The sequence below is a fragment of the Python bivittatus genome, unplaced genomic scaffold (assembly GCF_059951505.1).
Source record: "Python bivittatus isolate LINGU-HERP-01145 unplaced genomic scaffold, Pbiv_v1 ctg000570_np1212, whole genome shotgun sequence".
In the NCBI taxonomy this organism is placed as follows: domain Eukaryota; kingdom Metazoa; phylum Chordata; class Lepidosauria; order Squamata; family Pythonidae; genus Python; species Python bivittatus.
The window spans coordinates 8,231,640-8,252,015 of record NW_028277097.1 but is presented as its reverse complement, the minus strand read 5'-3'; the positions used below and the strand labels follow the sequence as shown (position 1 = coordinate 8,252,015).

At 36.5% G+C, this 20,376-nt stretch overlaps 1 protein-coding gene across 7 annotated transcripts in view; it reads right to left on the bottom strand.

Moving 5' to 3' along the window:
- The window catches only part of CPLANE1 (ciliogenesis and planar polarity effector complex subunit 1), an 86,330-nt gene that overhangs the window by 61,175 nt on the left and 4,779 nt on the right, over nt 1–20,376 (bottom strand). For 6 of the 7 annotated variants that reach the window (XM_088153051.1, XM_088153048.1, XM_088153047.1 and 3 more), the window contains exons 4-18: nt 19,515–19,650; nt 19,090–19,209; nt 16,833–17,059; nt 15,294–15,400; nt 14,165–14,321; nt 13,423–13,526; nt 13,135–13,317; nt 12,412–12,649; nt 11,053–11,208; nt 9,260–10,002; nt 6,940–7,151; nt 6,487–6,567; nt 3,283–3,447; nt 2,084–2,236; nt 1,312–1,540 (exon numbers count right to left, since the gene is read on the bottom strand). In XM_088153051.1, the coding sequence (XP_088009177.1) occupies nt 1,312–1,540; nt 2,084–2,236; nt 3,283–3,447; nt 6,487–6,567; nt 6,940–7,151; nt 9,260–10,002; nt 11,053–11,208; nt 12,412–12,649; nt 13,135–13,317; nt 13,423–13,526; nt 14,165–14,321; nt 15,294–15,400; nt 16,833–17,059; nt 19,090–19,209; nt 19,515–19,650 (3,011 nt within the window). Of the gene's footprint in view, nt 1–1,311; nt 1,541–2,083; nt 2,237–3,282; nt 3,448–6,486; nt 6,568–6,939; nt 7,152–9,259; nt 10,003–11,052; nt 11,209–12,411; nt 12,650–13,134; nt 13,318–13,422; nt 13,527–14,164; nt 14,322–15,293; nt 15,401–16,832; nt 17,060–19,089; nt 19,210–19,514; nt 19,651–20,376 lie in introns of those variants that run through there. The other variant, XM_088153053.1, reaches the window with a different exon arrangement.

The following is a 20,376-nucleotide window of genomic DNA, read 5'->3' as shown; positions in this document are numbered from 1 at the left end:
CATCTACCTGCACAGATTAGGCTACTAAGAGCCCAGTATTTATGACTGAATTAACACATTGTGCCAAATCATAGTTGCTTACCTATAAGTTATTGAATAACCATAATTGTTGGGTTCAAACAACATGTTATGCCAAAACCAAACAATGATGTGCAAGCTGGGGCTACATCACACAACGTGCAAGCAACCTTGTATCATAACGTGTCACTAAAATGGAAACAACAGTGACAGGAAAATACTACAAAGAGAACACTTAAGAAAAAACTGCTCTGTTCCTCCCTCATTAATCTCTGCAATCGTCCAATGATAAATTGAGTAGGAAAGGTCATGCTCTATATTTCTGACAAAATTCTAGGAAAACTTCCACCCATGGTCCAAGCCCCTGTATAGAACCCATTAAGAGTACTGCACAAGACATATCACTTTTTAAAAATAGATTTTAAAAAATATAAAATTCCACTAAAACTAGATTTCGTAGACAGTACCTATTTTAGATTTGCTAACACACACACACATAGTAACAATCAATCAATCAATCAATCAATCAATCAATCAATCTATTGTCGAAGGCTTTCATGGCCGGCATACGATGGCTGGTGTGGGTCTTCCGGGCTGTGTGGCCGTGTTCTTGAGGTTTTGTTTCCTAATGTTTCGCCAGCACCTGTGACTGGCATCTTCAGAGTGCAGGAGCACAGACAGGAGCAGTTCTGGGCACAGCTGGGCACAGAGAGAACTGGGCACGGAGCAGTTCTGGGCACTGGCTGGGCACAGAGAGAACTGCTCCTGTCTGTGCTCCTGCACTCTGAAGATGCCGGTCACAGGTGCTGGCGAAACGTTAGGAAACAAAACCTCAAGAACACGGCCACGCAGCCCGGAAGACCCACACCAGCAATCAATCAATCATTCAATCAATCAATCAATCAATCAATCAATCAATCAATCAATCAATCTGAGAACCTGTGTGGCGTAGTGGTTAGGGTGCTGGACCAGGAGCAAGAAACCCAGGCTCTAGTCATCCCTTAAGCATAGAAGCTGGATGGATGATTTTGTCTGCTCTTTCTCTTTCTGTACTAGGCTGCTAAATCAAAAAATATCTACCTACCAACCTGCCCTGGATCATCTATTAGATAGATAGATAGATAGATAGATAGATAGATAGATAGATAGATAGATAGATAGATAGATAACCAACCTTCAAATGGAGGCCTTTATCCAACAATGGATTGATTCAAGATGATGATGATGATATCTATTCATGATAAATATTCATAATTAATAACTATAAATTAACTGCTTATATATGTGACTCACCTTGCTAAGCCTTTATTACTCTGACAATATAGATGATAGGCCACTCCAATTGAAACAGCCATTTTCCAATCTCCAAGTTTCTGGGCTAGCCACACAGCTTCTGGAATTAGCCCACCGACAAGCAACAAATCAAGAGTATATTCTACAGTCCAGACACAAGACAGGCCATTATTCCTAACTGCTTCAGTGACTCTAGAGTGCTGTAGAGGAATAACACGACGACACCTGTCTATAATAAAAAAAGGTAGTTAAGTCATGAGTTTATTTGGTATTTAATTGTTCTATGGTCAATCCTATGCAAGCTTACTTAAAAGTAAGACCAACTGAGTTCTGAGCCTGTTTTCAGGTAAGTTGAACTCAGCCATCAGAACAGTATATCATTTGCAGCAGATGTAACTCTTCCTCCCCACCAACTTCCTGCTTCTGTCCCAGCAATTTAGACCAGTAGCTACAATTTTCACTTGGGCAGGAACAAGACTTGTCATACTGGGTGCACTTTATAGGAAAAACATACTTCACTTAAGAGAAGGGAAAGAGAGAAGTATTATGCCATTAGTTTACTGAAAAGAGAGAAGGAGTAGTGGCTAAATTAACTAAATTAGATAAATGATATGGTAGGAAATTACTACAAAATAATACCCAATGTTGTAAATAAGGTTTGTGGGTTTCTATGGGGCAGGATGGAGAAGGAGAACACTTCTCAACAAAGCTTTGAAATGTTTTTTGTTAGTATAATAGTAAGCAAGAATAAGAAACAATATTAAAAGGCTACCTGGCTGGATATGAAGTGGAGGTAAGATACCAACATTGTGGGGAGGAAGTACATAAATTGGCTCATTAGTGAAGTAGGCTGCCATGAATCGTGCTAAAGACTGAACCACTGCCAGAGCAGCTTCAGTGTGAATATCTTTTAACCATTCAGCATCTAAAATGAAAATTCAAAAAGTCTGGGGTAATTGAAAGAAGTCAAAAACTCAAAATAAAGTTATCACTACTCAGAGTATAAGCATTCCTTGGCTTTTCAGAAACAAAAGCCAAAGACTGAAACCTTACTCATACTAATCTAGGTCTAAGCCTTATTGATCTTAATTGAGTTTACCTCTCAGTAGAAATAACAACAACAACTTTATTTGATGTAGGCGCTGCTCAACTCCAGAATGACTCTGGACAGCTCACAACAGAACAAACAAAATAGATACATGATGATAAGGAACAAACTAAGAACAAGTAAAAATAAAATACAAGATGATGAATTCACCCAACACCACCATAAAATATACATCCCACAAGGGGCTCCACCACCCTAACCAAGATGTGAGAACTTAAATTTAAGGTTAAGGCCCTCTGGAATGCCATCAGGGTGGGAGGGCGGTCCCTGCTAGGATAGGACTACACTGAGTCCCCAAATATTGATGTGTAAAATGTTTTGAATTGAACGATTTTAAATTTGAAACACCTTGTTTTGATGCAGGACAATAAGTGTAGTTCAGAGAGAAATGAGATGTAGCGGGTGCGCTGATAGTTAACATGAGATAATAGCTATTCAGTTTTGAAGACACTGTATTCTTAAGGCACATTTGCTGAGGGATGCTCCTCGAAGTTGCAGCCAATGTGGTGTCACTGCAGTCATGTGATTGTGATTTGGGTGCTTGGCAACTGGCACACAATTATGATGGTTGCAGCGTCGCCTGGTCACATGATCGCCATTTATGACCTTCACTGCCAGCTTCCGACAAGCAACGTCAATGGGGAAGCTGGCAGGAAGTTGCAACTCACAGCCACATGACACTGTGCTTAATGATAGTAACTGGAACTGCCAGAGTAAGTTGGCATGGTCACGTGATTGTTTTGCTTTACAACCACGATGCTTAACGACTGAGTTGCCAGTTCCAATTACGGTTGTTAACTGAGAATTACTTGTATTACTGTACGTAACTTGGTTGATAAAATAAGGATTCCATATTTACATACCTGTCAAAACATCTTGGTTTCTTACAGAAATTTGTGTTCGTTTTAGAAGCTCACATACCAGATGATCACACAGACCCTGAGCCTCACTTATATTATAATGATACAGATGGCAATATAAAATAGCAAGATAATATCGAGTTTGAAGAAAAGGCATTCTCTTTCCTCCTGTACGTAGAAAGAAAAATAATTGGACAAAACCTAAATACATAAATCCTAATTGTATAATAATAATAATAATAGTAGTAGTAGTAATAAAAAAAAAGACCCTAAGCATATATGAGTGCAAATCTATTTTTTAGATCATAAATGAAAATAAGAATACATGATGTAAATACAATTATTATACTGGAATACATGTCATTTGAATAATTTCTGAGTAAACAGTAATTCAAGTAAGATTAGCTGAACAATTGTTCAGTTTCAGCATTATAGCAAAGAGAAATTAGGATAGGCAAACTCTTTGGAATCCCAGTGTGATACAGTGTGCAACTATTAAACTAACTTGTAACACTTTTAATTATCTTGTTTCTATTTCTGTCTTTTTCTTAGCTGCCCCAAATGCCATATTACTAGATTCTCTGTGTCTGCATAAACCCAGTAAGGTAGGTATGGGGCAGTTTTAGGAACCTCCCATTCAGGCATGCACACATATTACCTTTATTTCTGTTTGATACAATCTTTCTCCCAGACTTTTCCCCATGCAATCCCAATCCCGTTTAGGATAGGAATGCTGCAGTGGAGCTCTAACCTTCTCTCCAAGCAACAGAATTACTACTATAAGAGGATATATAGGCAGAGTATGAAACAAACAGGTTACAGAGGACATGGTGTGGCAGGTTACAGGCATACAACTATTTGGTAGAAGAGGACACAGAACAACTGCTGCAGTGATGGTATGAAAGTGAGGGGACAGCAGGGAATTCAAGCAGATGATAGTGCAGGCAATATTACGCATAAGGTACTTAAGGTCTACATGCTGTAAGATTATTTGCTGAACTACACCACACTGACAATTTGTATATTTTTATCTTGCCTCGCTATGCTGGATGCAGGCCAAGAAGAAAGGTTATGTCCCACCATGCAATTGTGGAACAGTAACAGGATGAAAGGATCAGACTGAAACTTGAACATGACCACACCAACCTATGAAGGCAATTGCGGCAGTTCAGTTGCCGTTGTTAGGAGAATCTCGTGTGGTTGCAGTGTCCCACAGTCACATGATCACCATTTGCAACCTTTGGGCAGCTTCCCCATTGACTTTGTTTCATGTGACTGTGGGATGCTATGACATTATAATTGCGAGGTGGTTGCCAAGTGCCCAAATTGTGATCACGTGACTGTGAGGATGCTGCAATAGCCACAACTATGAGGACCCATTGTATGTCCCCCTCATTCAGTACCATCATAACTTTGAACGGTCACTGAATGAGTGGTCATTCAACAAGGACTACCTGTATCATTTTCAAAAAATCCTGAAGAAAAGTGCCAGACAACTATTGTCCCTATCTTCTAAAACAGGGAAAAGAAGGACATCTAGAGCAGGTCATAAAGTCATCAGTCTGTAAGCATCTTGAAATTACAAGAGGTCAGCAAAGATTTGAAAAAATAAAGTTACAGAAGACAGATTCCAGCTAAATGTTAGTTCAATAATAAAATAATTACTCAGGTACAAAATTTTTACTAGATGTGGTCAAGGAGATGTTGAACATCCACTTCATATGATTTAATTAGAATACCAGCACATCTATTTTGGATGCTTTAATTTGGATTCCTTCATTGAAAGAGGGTTCAACTCAATGACCTAAATAGCCCCTTCCAATTCTCTCATTCTATGATTATAAAATATGTATGGATTGAAAACCTATTTGAGCAGGAATCATTTCAGCCAGTCTTTCGCCCAGTGAAAGGGCTACATTTTGAATACTGTTTTGATAGATAAAAATTCAACAGTTGAGAAGGACTGCATTGTGGAAACAGTATGGGATGGAACGGATTAACAAAAAATTTTGGCAACACAAGAAATAAAACTCTATACAGACAGTCTTCTACTTACAAACTTTCAAGTTACAAACTTTCACTGACACAAACAAACCTGTCTATAACTCCAACCTAGAAGGTCCCAGAGGGCAGGAGAAGGCGGGAAAGGGTTAGTTTATGGTGTGCCACATATGTATGCTTGGCAGCATGGGAGGCATGTTTTTTATACTTGGTTGGACTTATGAACAAAATGGACTTATGAACAGCCTTTTGGAACCTAACCTGTTTGTAAGTAGAGGACTGTCTATTTTTACCCGAACCAATCAAAATCCTAAATATTTATCTGAAAAGTAGATTGCATTGAAATAGTTCAATTGGCTGGCAAACAATTTCTTTTACTTGCTATTTTAATGTTTCGCACTTTAGTCAGTTCCACATTGTTACTAATAATAAACTTCTTCTAGCTGAAGGTGTTAGTTACATATGTTATTAACTTTATTACGAAGAGCAAATGGAATGAGCACTAAAACTTGGCTCATACTCAGGCTTTCTCTCTTTACCAGTCATTCAACTCCACTACAACACAGACTGGAAAAAAGGAACACTGGCTCAGGTTAGAGGCCAGCCACTTTTGGTTCCTCTTTGATAAAGCAACAAATGATTTCTGGCAGCAGTGCAGGCATTCTGATACTACATCAAAGTTACAATGAGTAGGTAAGAACTAAGGTTTACATTTTTCCATGTTCCTTTCCCTTTCTTCTCCCTTTTTCCTTTTGTGCAATATATTTTTAGATTATAAACAGAAAGGACTGTACTGATTTACTATCACTGAGCTGCTATATATACTTCCAAGGTGAAGAGAAAGGTATTAAAAACTTTAAATTAGGGAAGGACCACCTCTACTCCTTTGCCCAATTTCAAATGCCCTCTGGAAGTCTTAAGAGCTACCTTCCTTACAGCCTCTGCTGCTTGGGATAGAAACAGCCATCAAGAAAAAGAGGGAGATCATAAAGTGTAAAAAAGCATATCAGAGTTAGGACATAGTTCCTCAACTACTTTTGGCTCTGACCCCATTCACTGCTTTCTTCAGCCTTACCTACCATGCCGCTTCAAAGAGACTACCTTTGAAGGACTGCAGCTGATGTCAGAAAAAAGATTGCCCATATCTCTTTAAACAAATAATTTTTACAGGAAGGATTAGCCTTAAAAACAGAACTAGTACCTTACCTTTGGCTTTTGTTTCCTGAAAAGCTCTCTCCCAGGCCTCCACGGATTCTTTATAAGATCCCATCAGAAACTCTTCCTCACCTTAAAAACAAATTGCAATCTAGCATTTAAACTAATCTTAAAGTTCAGACTAGTTTGCATGAGATCAACAACAATGAATTAATATGTTCTCACGTAGATTAAATTGACACTTATTAGGAAAGATTTATCTGTATGAATAAGTTCACTGTGGGTATTGTCAGGAATCCACTTTGCTTCTCAAAATAGAGACTTGGGAATGTTAACCCATTGTTGAATATCTCATCACACTGAATGAAGAACTTAAGGTCAAATCAATCCTTTAAATTGTGTCAGCTATTAGTGTTGCAGGGGGTAGTGGATCTATTTCAGATTCACATGCATATGCTAATACATAGGTATATAAAGTAATGGTGGTTTCTTCAAGACACTAACCATTCACAGACTTGAGATTCAGAAGTTGTTCCAGACTTTCTCCTGAAGACTGTAAGATTGCCTGTATATGACTTGCAAGTGCTTTGGTCACTGGAGCTTCATGAGCAATTTGGATTTCAGTTATTGACTTATTTGAGTTATTTACTTTTCCGCTTAACTGTGCCCAATACCAAATCACATGTTCATACAAGAGTCGCCACATTAGAGTTAACCTAAGGTTAAAAAGAATTAAACTTATAACGAAATCAATAGAAGAGAATACATGTTACTCAGGGTTGAACTGAGGAGTCCTTGGGGTTCTCTGAGCTTGGTTGTTGCAAGAAAACAACCAAGCTCAGAGAACCCCAAGGACTCCTCAAAATAACGAAATCAGAGTTTAAAGAAAGCTACTGATTAATCCTGACATATTTCACATAGTAGAAGAAACCTTACATTAGTATTTGGATGGGAAATCATCAGGAAATATAGGGCTGCAAACCAGGCCCAGTAGTAGTAGTAGTAGTAGTAGTAGCAGCAGCAGCAGCAGCAGCAGCAGCAGCAGCAGCAGCAATAATAATAATAATAATAATAATAATAATAATAATAATAATAATAATATCTGAAAAAGGCAGGGGCAAGCAACTCCTGAACTGTTGCCAAGAAAACTTATATTATTTGCAACTTATTTCCATTTTCAGCAGCTTGTGATGTTTTATATTGTATTTGTTTCTATTTGAGCCACCAAGAGTCACTTTGATTATGGCAGCATAGAAATATGTTAGCTAAATTAATAATATTCTATCTTCCAAAATTTCCCTGATATACCTCATAATATTTTACTGTTATAAAGCAAACAAATTACAAACCAATACCTTAACACGATAGCACGGAACTTTGACAAAAATCAGAATTCTAAACTGCCATTTTCTATTAAGTAACCTATGAATAATTGTCATGGGGCTGATTTTTGGTGGATATATATTAGTGAGATAGTCAATTTCAACATTACATTTTCTTTGCAACATTTTTCTGACCTGTAAAATCAGCTATATTTTGTTTGGTCAAAATAACTCTGTGGGCCCGTTTCAAAAGGCCAACCCAGGAATCTTTCATTTATAAATGAATTACTTAAAATGAATGCTTAAAAGTCTGTGAGCCCATTTGAATGTTCAATATTTCTGCATAAATATGATCTAAAACATAAGAAGGTGCAAAAGGATTCACAAACTTTTAAACACCGCTGTAGGTGATTATCTCTACTATCATATGAATGAACATGTTTCATTTTGTTGGAACATTTAGGTTAGTTAAGAATGTCTATGACCTTTAATAGCACATACTTAGTGTACAGTTATTATTTATTAGGTTTATATTGTGTTTTTTGTACAGGAGTTCAAGGCTACGTCGTGTTTTGTTCTTTTATGTTCCCCTACAACAGCAACTCTGTGGGGAAGGTTGGACTGAGCAAGTATGACTGGCCCAAAGTAGGGAACATCTGTGGGTAAGTGGGGACTTGAACCTAAGGCATCCCGTGCCCAGTCCAACACCTTAGCCCTTATACCATATTGAGGCAATAGTTACCAATTTGGAGAGTTTTAAAAATTAGACAAATTCATGAAGAATAAGGCTACCAGTGGCTAACAGCAACTATCCTCACATACAATAAGCCTCTAAGTAACAGGAAACAAGAAACTGGAAGAGAACATGATGAGAAGCTACTATTGCACTGAGTCCTGCTTTAAGGCTACCCAGTTGCGGGAACACCTGCTAGAAGAGGCAGCTCTTTTGGCCTCATCCAGCATGGCTGCTCTGGCTGAGATCCAGAAGCCCATCCATATAACCTCACAGACACACCTGAATTTGCCCAAGTATTCTAAAGAGAGAAGAACCTCTCTCTCATTCTTCCCTTAGAAAGCCATTCAGTTCAAGACTAAGTATCTTATAGTACACCTGCAAAATGCCATTTATACTGACATTCAGTAGCTAACGAGTTCCTTTAACATGACTCCTTTACTTTTTAAATTGATGTTATCTACCCTACATAAAATAAATTTGTAATAAATTTAAGAAGTGCAAGGAAACTGAATGGGTATTTTTTTTCACTAGCTGCTTGAAATACACAATAGCACGTGTATTTTGAAAATGTAGTGGGGGATATAGCATGTGAAATGGAATTAAAATCCACTACAGAAGATAATAAATCAGATTGGATACACCAGCTTAATTTCTGAATTCTGCTCATCCCAGGATTCTTATTTACCATATTTTGTTCATGATTCAAGTTACATTATAAATCATATTAGTAAAATATTTAAATTAATAATTTTCATACTAGAAATACCTTTTTTCCTGATTCTCAGTTAGGTTTACCATTGGAAGAGAACACTTTAGCACAGAATGTATTGCACAATGCTTTTGATGACTTCTCCAATCCATGCTTTGAAACAGAGGCACATCTATAGAATCTAGTTCCACCTCATTACCACCATTCAGATCTGCTAGAAGAACTTCATATTGTGGTATTTTTTTGGTATTTAAATAATGAATAACCATCTTCAGCAATGAAAAGCCCCCCAAAAGATTACTGGAGAACAGATGATCTTGTTGTTCTGCAAGTATCAGTTTTAAGGTTTGCATTGTGAATTTCATTAAATGCCCCAAAGTTTGTCTGTGTTGATCCTCCCAACTTAGGACGGTCAAAAATTGTTGGAAACAGTTTAACACGCACTGTATCCATGATTGATTCTTGACAGGATGATCTAATTCTTTAAGTTTTGCATGCTGGAGAATGTTAAAAAAGTGTACAATGCAACGAATGTTGAAATTTAATAATATATCTTTTTCTTTTATACTTCTTGAAATGCCCACTCTCCAAGCAGCAATGAGATTTTTTTGAATATGGTTCAGTTCAAACAATAGGCCATCTTTTTTTCCATCTGTTCCATCTACTGCATGAATTGTGTCAAACATTGATGCGAATTCCAGCTGGCCTTCATCACGTAAAGAGAAGTCTGCTTTTTGGCTTCCCAAAATATAGGAATTACTTTGAAAAAAATTGTCATCACTGGATTCTTCATTGCACTCCTAAATTTAAAAAAATGTTATACATCTGAAATACGCTTATTTTATCACACATTTATAAGTAATAATTATAGATCAAAAGATGCATGAACACAATACATTTCTCTAAGTGCTGGTCTATAAACTATTCCAGGTGAGATACCTAAATCCTGCATGGGAAAGAAAAAGAAAATTATGTTTTATGCTGCAGAGAAATGGAGCAGAATCCATCTTTTAGAGATCTTTTCTATTGCAAAGCAAGTTGTAAGGATGGGAACAAGTAGTTTTCGAACATTACTTAAGCATCTAAAGCGAGACTCCATTCAGAGGGCTTTGTCTGTTAACAAGGGGGTGGGAAGCAGATTAGTGTGCTTGCGTTTTGTTTGTTGGATAATGTGGGTTTTGCTTGACCTTTTAAGCTATGACAGTTAATAGAAAACAAAACAGGTAACAATAGAAAAATAGGTAAAAATAAAGATGGCTGGGCAAATTTGCACAATTAGAAAAAGCAACTCTATTCATTTCACTTTTCTTGTACAATGGTGTTCCACTGAGAGGTAGAAACAGTTCTGAACAAAGGAAATTATAATCAAGATTTTCAGCAGTGTGAAAATTCAACAATGTAACATGAAGAGCAGATTTCTCGATGTAGGTTAAATGGTACATGAATGGTTCAAGAACTATTCAGCAAAAAGTAAATCAATACTTAACCAAGGTAAAATGTTCTAGTTTTTGTATGTGTTCATTCTAAGCTAAAACTAAGGATCCTGTGTCACATAAATGGTGTGTTCATTCTAAGCTAAAACTAAGGATGCTGTGTCACATAAATGGCCTTGTGAGTACCAGGAGATGGTGAAGAGTTTTGTTTTTTTTTTAAAGATTTTATTTATCCTTAACAACAGGAAATCTCAAACATAAAGTACTACATTACTATTCTCTGAACAAATAAAATGGCCTTTCTATATATTATTCTAATTCACATTATACAGTATTATTAAATCTTTTACTATTTATTCATTATGATTAAAAATCAGTAATATTAATCGTTCAATATTTTTAAAGCAATTGGAATACCTGGAAGAGTGATACTTCTTCATTTGGTTCAGTGGCTCCCTCCTCCTCTTGCAGAAACTTTGGAGTGCCAGAGAAAGTAGAACTTTGATTTTCATATTGTAAGAGATTAGCTCTTAAAGAAGACAATGACTGCAGTGGCTGCTTTTTCCCCTCAGACTATGGGAGACAATAGAGCTTTATTACTATTAACTTCACCTAATTTTCTCTCCTGAATTTCTGAATCCAGCAGAAACTGGTGGCATGGCAGATCACAAAATATATACATCAATAGATGAAAAGAGACATGGTTAATATTCACTTTTCTGGGTATCAGCAACATAAAACACGTACAGAATTAACCCTGGCAGCAATGGCAATATGGTCAGAAGAGTGAATAATCATAGAACTGCAAATGAAATTGAAAAGGCATTTTAAAGTATTATTTTAAAATATCTGGCTAAATAAAACAATTTTCACTATTGCTCTTAAAACAATAAAGGTAGGACCAAATGTACCCCTCCAGGAAACATATTTTGTAACTGCCGCGCTACTACCAAAATGGCACACTGGACATTTACCATGGAAATATTAATTCTGGTTTAGCTAACAAAGGCACCCAGTAGTAGCTTATCCATCCACAGGTGTCAGAAACATGGAATAGGTGCTATGAACGCTTCCGGAATAAAAATGGGTTCTGCACCCTTGAGATATTTGTTTAAAAAGTATCAAAGAAACCACAGTCAACTTTGTAACTCTTCACTTACCAGAGACACTGTTCTTGAGATAAAAAGGCAGATTCATGATTTTTACCCTGTTACAATTCTCTTCCTATCTGAAGGACCGTGCCACTTGGCATCTGGAAAATGCCTACTGAAATGTGGGTCACCAAGTGCAAGCACTTCATCTATTTCTATGCTAAATAAAACTTCAGTGTCAGGTCATATGAAATGAACTGCACGACTTTCATATGTTGCTGTAGAAGAAAAACAATTTGACTACATGATAGCAAGCATCAGGGAACTTTTCTTTCTGGAAATGAGTCTGAACCTTTAAGCAGGAAAATAAAGAGAAGATGTATAAAAGAGAGCAACAGGAGACTTTAAAAAGTATTAAGAAGAATTAGAAGTACAGAACCAGAAATCAAGGAAGAAAGTTTGATTCCAAGTAAAATGCAGAAGAAAATTGAGAATAACTTCAATGCAAATATCAGACAATTCCAATTTTTCCTGGACAAAAGGGAGTTAACCCATAATTAGATGCCTCCTCAAAGGAACACAAAAATTGTAACTAGCAACTGCTTTGTGGCCATTTTCAGAAAGGAATCTGTGGACCTTAATTGCAAACCAGTATTATAATAGAAAACCAAGAAAGCAACTATACCTTAAAAGTAATCAAACTGTGGTGTAACTTTTCTAGTCTTTGGGCCGAATCAAGCAGCATTGACTTTGCGTATGTAGAAGGTGAAAACCCACTGGAAAATTTAAGAACTGTAATCATGTATCCATCAGAAGCAATGAGATAAGGCAAACTTGAGTGAGATGTTACAGAAAATCTCTGCCTCATGAGGTCTCCTTCAGAAACTGATGAATCATGACAATTCAAGAAAGAGTTCTGTGACCTAGCAGATAGAACAATAAATCATCAACAAAATAAACATTCATGTACAATATAATAATGCAAAAATGTTTATCTCACTTAAAAGATTTCTCCATTCTCCCTTATTAGGCCCAATCCCCACCCTGTGTTAAGCTGCACCCATAGGAAATAAGAAGAATTAACCTGTCTTGTCAATTCCATTTTCATTTACTGAAAATAAAAGAATGTGAAAAAATGAAATATTTGAAATATGTATAACTTGCCTTTGGCAAAGAAGAGTGAGACCCCTCACGTCATTTCATCTGGACTATCATGCTTGCCAACTTTTATCTTTATCTTTTATGTTTTACTGATTTTATTGTAATTTTTTTGATTGTTGTGAGCCACCCAGAGTCATTGAGAGTTGGGTGGCATACAAGTTTAATAAATTATTATTATTAGAAAACATATGGAAGAAAAACATAAAGTTCAGATGATTTTTTAAAAACATCTGTTTTGTTATCTCACCTGTATGTTATTAATGGATGTAGAGGAATAAATTCTGCTGGTCCAAATTCTACAGAGCAGCCATAAGTAACTAAAGTCATCAATTCACCCAAGCATGTCATTATGATCAGAGATCCACGTTTTAACATGCAAACCAAAAACAGACTATCAGGAGTCCAGCTCATGTCAGCAATCCAATAAGACCTTAAATAATACAACAAATGACACCTTCAGGAACATGCATCTAAAATATCCACACTGGATTTCAAAATATCATCTGAAAAAAAAAAATGCCGATTTCATACTGACCTTATTAACTTTGATGGAATTTTGGGATGCTTGCTACCACAACCTTTAAGAGTCCCTGAAGCAGTAATAAAATTCTTAGTGCTCATAAACAAAACCTGAGTTGCCTGAGCATTAAAAAAAAAAAAAACAGAAAAAGGAAAGTATGTTTAAACTGAATAAAACACAGGAATAAAATGGAACAATTTATTAATGCTTCCCCATGTGTCTTTATTTTTTTTTAATTCACTCTATTTTTATAAATCATTTGCTAAACATAAATGCTGATTCTGGACAGGATACAAAATTACTCTGTTCCCTGATTAAATTGCAAGTCTCTTTGGTGAATATAATTTTAAACTTTAAGACTTAAAGGGTGACCTTCAAGACTGCATTGCCAGAAGGAAGTGTCCCCCCCAGCCCCCCCTGCAAAGTATGAGCAGATTCTTTTAATAGAATGAAGTGTAGCAAGTAGGACTGAAGACTGAGGAGATTCCTTAAAAATGGGCAGAGGCGAGGATGGTTTATACAGTTCTCAGCTATTTCCCTTTTTCTTCCATAGCCTTCCACACCAGGTTCTCTGATCATATATAAAGGTAAGAAACTGAGGGTTGCCAAGAACTGAAGAAGGAGGGGAATTAAATTCTAGGTACCTCCTTCTACCAGGGTAATAATGGATGTGCTCAAAGTAGTTTACAATGCCAAACTTAATAAAGTGCACATTATTAATAAAGTCACTTTCTTATTATGCTTTTAACACTGGTACCTGTAGATCCTTTTGATTGAGAGCTATTGCTAGCACAAGCCCATCATGTGAGAATGCAGTAAGTAAAGCACCTCTCGACTTCACTGATTCACAACAGGGAGCCAAACTAAGCAGAGAGCACGTTTGCTGTGCCCAGTGTATCTGACATGGAACAGAGCTACATGGAATGAAGAAAAAAGTGTATATTATAGAGAAAATCAAATCTGGAGCTCAATTTATCATGCCCATAATAAAAAAAAAAAGTATAGTCATATATTATAATCAAATTTATATGCTGCCCATCTCACTATATAAATGACCCCAGGTGGCTCACAAATAAAAACAATAAAAAACAATAAAATCTTACAAAAATATACAAAAGTAAAAGATTTTGAGGAGGGAGCATCCTCAAGCCACCAACTACCCTCAGTGCTGCGAACACCTATTGGATCCCCAAGCTAGTTGGCAGAGCCAGGTCTTAATGCTCTTCCAGAAGGCCAGAACACTGGGGGCCAATCTCACCTCAGGGTTTACTTTCAATTTAAAATTTAAATTTAAAATTTACTTCTCGGGAAGCATGCAGAGGAAGTTATTATTAGATACAGACTTTGAAAAATTGAACGAGCCTGCTTCACATTCTGTTTTTATTAGCTACAGCAGCATTTCTCAACATCGGCAATTTTGAAATGTGTGGACTTCAACTCCCAGAATTCTGGGAGTTGTAGTCCACACATCTTAAAGTTGTTGAGGTTGAGAAACACTGAGCTACAGTGTATGGAAGGTGAAACTCAGATTCTTTGAAATTAAAAATTCAGTTAGTGCAGCTATGGAGGTGAAAAATAGTGAAAGAGATGCCATGTTAGTCCAAGGCTTCATTTAGGCTCATTCTATCCCATCTACTGCATATTATGATTTGCTGAGTTTTGTGGAAGTTTAGGATGGAAAGACAGGCTAGGAAGGTCTTTATATATTCCTAAAATGCACATTCAGAGTCCAAGAGGAAAATATAATATTGTTTTATATATATCTATCACTTAGTCCATACTATCCATGCATGTATATAAACAGAAGCATTTTCACTCATAAACCTATATGCAGCTTATTAAAATAAGATGCATTTTGCATTTACAATCAGAATATTTATGCTTACCTTCCGTTTTTTAAACTGTTCTCCTGCCATTTGATCTTCAAAAATATCAGCACCAGGTTGTCCTCAGAATAAAATGCAAAAGAACACAAGCAACAATCTCCCAATATCTGTCAATGAATCAAATGTTTTTGAATAACTCACTTGAATTACCTGTATACAAACTATGTTTTAAATCTATATAATATGAAAATTATTCACATTTTACCAAGTGTTCAGTAATTCATACATTGTACAAGATTTAAATAAATTAACCATTCACATGTTATCCTTGGAAATTTAAGCTGCAGTTACAATGAACTATTTTGTACATGCAATATTATGATTATAAAACATGGTAAGTTCCCATCTCTTTCACTATTTTTCACCTCCATAGCTGCACTAACTGAATTTTTAATTTCAAAGAATCTGAGTTTCACCTTCCATACACTGTAGCTCAGTGTTTCTCAACCTCAACAACTTTAAGATGTGTGGACTACAACTCCCAGAATTCTGGGAGTTGAAGTCCACACATTTCAAAATTGCCGATGTTGAGAAATGCTGCTGTAGCTAATAAAAACAGAATGTGAAGCAGGCTCGTTCAATTTTTACAGACCTACTGTATTGTCTGGAAAAAGTCATGCACAAAGCAGGACAGAAAATGCAATACATATTGCCAATGCAGGCAAACATGCCAGGGCAAACAGGTAAGATCAAGATGTTGGGCATTAATTATGCCCCAAGGAGGATCTACAACAAAATGTTGCAAGACAGAGGGCTCCCTGTTCATGATCCCAGCCACTCAGTTTCACCCCTTCCCAAACAATGTCAGAATTCAGTTTACCGTATATACTCCATGGACAAGCCAACCCTTGAGTTTTTAATCAAAATATCATGAAAAACATGCCACCTGTGGATACGTAGGCCCACTTTTCATTGTATTTTGGTTAAAAAGTCAAGGGTCAGCTTATCCGTGGATGGGCTTATATGGGAAATACCAGTACTTTAAAAAAACATTTAAGGCGTGTGGACCTCAACTCCCAGAATTCCCCAACCTCTGGAAGTTGAAGTCCACACGCCTTAAAGTTGCTGAGATTGAGAAACACGGCCATATACACTCATGGATAAGCCCATCCTGGATAAGCCGAACACAATTTTGGGGTGCCTTTTGGTAACTAAAATTCTCAGCTTATCTGGAAGTATATATGGTACCCTGAAAATATCCAACCTGTCAGGTTTCCCTCTCACTTAGGATTCTTCTTCTAAATATTTCTTTGTATTTTCCCAAATCTTGGCATCTCCACAAGTCAGTTGATGCTGCATTCTTGCACACGGAGGAAGCCTTTTTAGGCAGCATAATTCACAGTCTGATTATAAGAAATACAAGCAATAATCACACTGTGTAACAGAAGCCTCAATATTAAACAATTATTCACTTAAGGTAAATACATGGTAGCTTTCAACAATAACCAGAATTACATGGCTGTTATCAGAAAAGTCACTATACATTTTATAAAAACTTGGAATGTCAGTGAATAAGATGAGATGTATTTTATATTTTACCTCATTTTCAATAAAATCAGCACTAACTGCAGTTTCCTTCTCTTTGATGGATGGTAACACAATTGAAGCTTGAGGAATAATTTGTGACCACTGCCCCACTGCAGAAATTTGGGAAGGTGTAGTTTTTGCTTCTATGCTTTCCCACAGCAAGACACAGACATCTGGAGTAGCAAGAAGCACTTTATCTCCTTTGCCGGAAACATGTATGGATAATCTCAAGGAACGTTCTAGAAAGTAATATTGTGTTAGAACTGTTCAGTTCTTCTAAATCTACTCAAAATATTTAGTTCATTTATGACAACAAGAAGCATGCTATCACAAGCAAATATATTTTATTGTATGAAATGAGATAGTGGAATACAGAATTTAAACTAGGGGTATACAGTGGGGCAAAAAAGTATTTAATCAGCCACCAATTGTGCAAGTTCTCCCACTTAAGAAGGTGAGAGAGGCCTGTAATTTTCATCATAGGTATACCTCAACTATGAGAGACAAAATGGGAAAAAAATTCCAGAAAATCACATTGTCTGATTTTTAAAGAATTTATTTGCAAATCATGGTGGAAAATAAGTATTTGGTCACCCACAAACAAGCAAGATGTCTGGCTCCCACAGACCTGTAACTACTTCTTTAAGAGGCTCCTCTGTCCTCCACTCGTTACCTGTAGTAATGGCACCTGTTTGACCTTGTTATCAGTATAAAAGACACCTGTCCACAACCTCAAACAGTCACACTCCAAACTCCACTATGGCCAAGACCAAAGAACTGCTGAAGGACACCAGAAACAAAATTGTAGACCTGCACCAGGCTGGGAAGACTGAATCTGCAATAGGCAAGCAGCTTGGGGTGAAGAAATCAACTGTGGGAGCAATAATTAGAAAATGGAAGACATACAAGACCACTGATAATCTCCCTCGATCTGGGGCTCCATGCAAGATCTCATGCAGTGGGGTCAAAATGATCCCAAGAACAGTGAGCAAAAATCCCAGAACCACATGGGGGGACCTAGTGAATGACCTGCAGAGAGCTGGGACCAAAGTAACAAAGGCTACCATTAGCAACACACTACACCGCCAGGGACTCAAATCCTGCAGTGCCAGATGCGTCCCCCTGCTTAAGCCAGTACATGTCCGGGCCTGTCTGAAGTTTGCTAGAGAGCATTTGGATGATCCAGAAGAGGATTGGGAGAATGTCATATGGTCAGATGAAACCAAAGTAGAACGTTTTGGTCTAAACTCAACTTGTCGTGTTTGGGGGAGAGAGAATGCTGAGTTGCATCCAAAGAACACCATACCTACTGTGAAGCATGGGGGTGGAAACATCATGCTTTGGGGCTGTTTTTCTGCAAAGGGACCAGGACGACTGATCTGTGTAAAGGAAAGAATGAATGGGGCCATGTATCGTGAGATTTTGAGTGAATACCTCCTTTCATCAGCAAGGGCATTGAAGATGAAACATGGCTGGGTCTTTCAGCATGACAATGATCCCAAACACACACCCTGGGCAACGAAGGAGTGGCTTTGTAAGAAGCATTTCAAGGTCCTGGAGTGGCCTAGCCAGTCTCCAGATCTCAACCCCATGGAAAACCTTTGGAGGGAGTTGAAAGTCTGTGTTGTCCAGCGACAGCCCCAAAACATCACTGCTCTAGAGGAGATCTGCATGGAGGAATGGGCCAAAATACCAGCAACAGTGTGTGAAAACCTTGTGAAGACTTACAGAAAACGTTTGACCTCTGTCATTGCCAACAAAGGATATATAACAAAGTACTGAGACGAACTTTTGATATTGACCAAATACTTATTTTCCACCATGATTTGCAAATAAATTCTTTAAAAATCAGACAATGTGATTTTCTGGAATTTTTTTCCCATTTTGTCTCTCATAGTTGAGGTATACCTATGATGAAAATTACAGGCCTCTCTCACCTTTTTAAGTGGGAGAACTTGCACAATTGGTGGCTGACTAAATACTTTTTTGCCCCACTGTATATGTTTTATCTTGGATATTCTCTTACTGCATTAATAAGCAATGCATTTTATTAGTGGTAATAGCCTCAATAAGCATACATTAGATACTAATGTGTCATTAGCATAATGACAATTAATTAGTAGCCTTGGTATTTAGGAACAAAAATACTGTAAGAAAAATGACAACTTTTAAACTACAGTTAATATTTTTTAAAAGCGTGCTTTTTTAAAAAAAAAGATGAAATGAAAAAAATAAATATTTGACAATTATATTAATTGAATAGTCATACCTTGCACTGCCATAGCAACTTTCTTAGATTCCTCTACAGCTGGGACAGTTGTTATAATGTCCTGGTCTTTGTTCCAAAGAAAGAGCTCTCCTGTTTTAAGCATTCCTGCCAACCAAGCTCCTATGTGAAAAAGATTTCAGTGCAACATTTTAGAATGCAATCCTATGTGTACATTTACTCATATTTAAGGCTCACTCTCTTCAATGAGACTCCTTCCCAGTGAAATGCATACTGAATTAAGGTCTAATATTCCAGATCCTTGAATAATTTTAAATCATACTTATGACTAGGAAAAAGCTAACCAACTTACAGCAGAAACAACCGAAGAGCTACTAACTTTCACTATTAGAAATTTCTTTCCATTATATAAATACATAGAGGTTTATACACTTATGCAGAAAAAAAATGATAGTGTAATACTTTACCATTTCTTGAGGTCGTTAACACAATAACATTCTTCAGAAAAGTCTGTACTTGGGGAATCTTTTTCTTTGTCTTTCCAGAAAGCAAGTTAATTTCATGTATGTTTTTGTCATCTAACAGAAAAACAGCCTCTTTTTCCTATTAAAAGAAGGGTCAGTCTTTTATTTACATATTACTTTTTTCTTGCTAATGGATTAATTCAAGAATTCTAGCATTATAAGAAACAAAAATATAACATTAAATGACATAATAAACTTGACTCAGAATCACTTTTCTTGACCTTTCCAACAAAAATAAATGTTCCTTGAAAAAATAAGACTTCTCTGCTGTTGAAGCATTTTTTTTTGTAGCAAAAAGATCTAATATGGAATTTTAACAACAACAACGACAATAATTTAGGTTCATAAGGCAGCCAAATCAGAGATTCAAAACAGTTTACAGTTAAAAACTAAATAAAAACAAACACTTTGGGGAGTATATAAAAAGCAATTTCATTGATTATAACCAATTGGGTTATAAGAAACCATAGCACATGGCCTCTTTGAAAAGCCAGGTTTGTAAATATGTATTTTATTTTATTATAGCGGATATTTAAAAACACAGACAAGAAATAAACAAATCAAAAAGAGATAGCATCATGATAATGAATAAAATGTCAAAGTAACATTTGATTAGTACTGCATACTAAAGTATTTTAAATCAATTTAAAACTTCAGAATATTGTTAAAATCAAATAAATATGCAATAACAATAGTCAGCATAATATGAGTCACAAACTGAAATGAAGAATTAGTAAAAATTTATGTCCAAAGAGCTTTATCATTATTTTGTCAATCAAACAAAAACTTTATGATTAGAAAAATC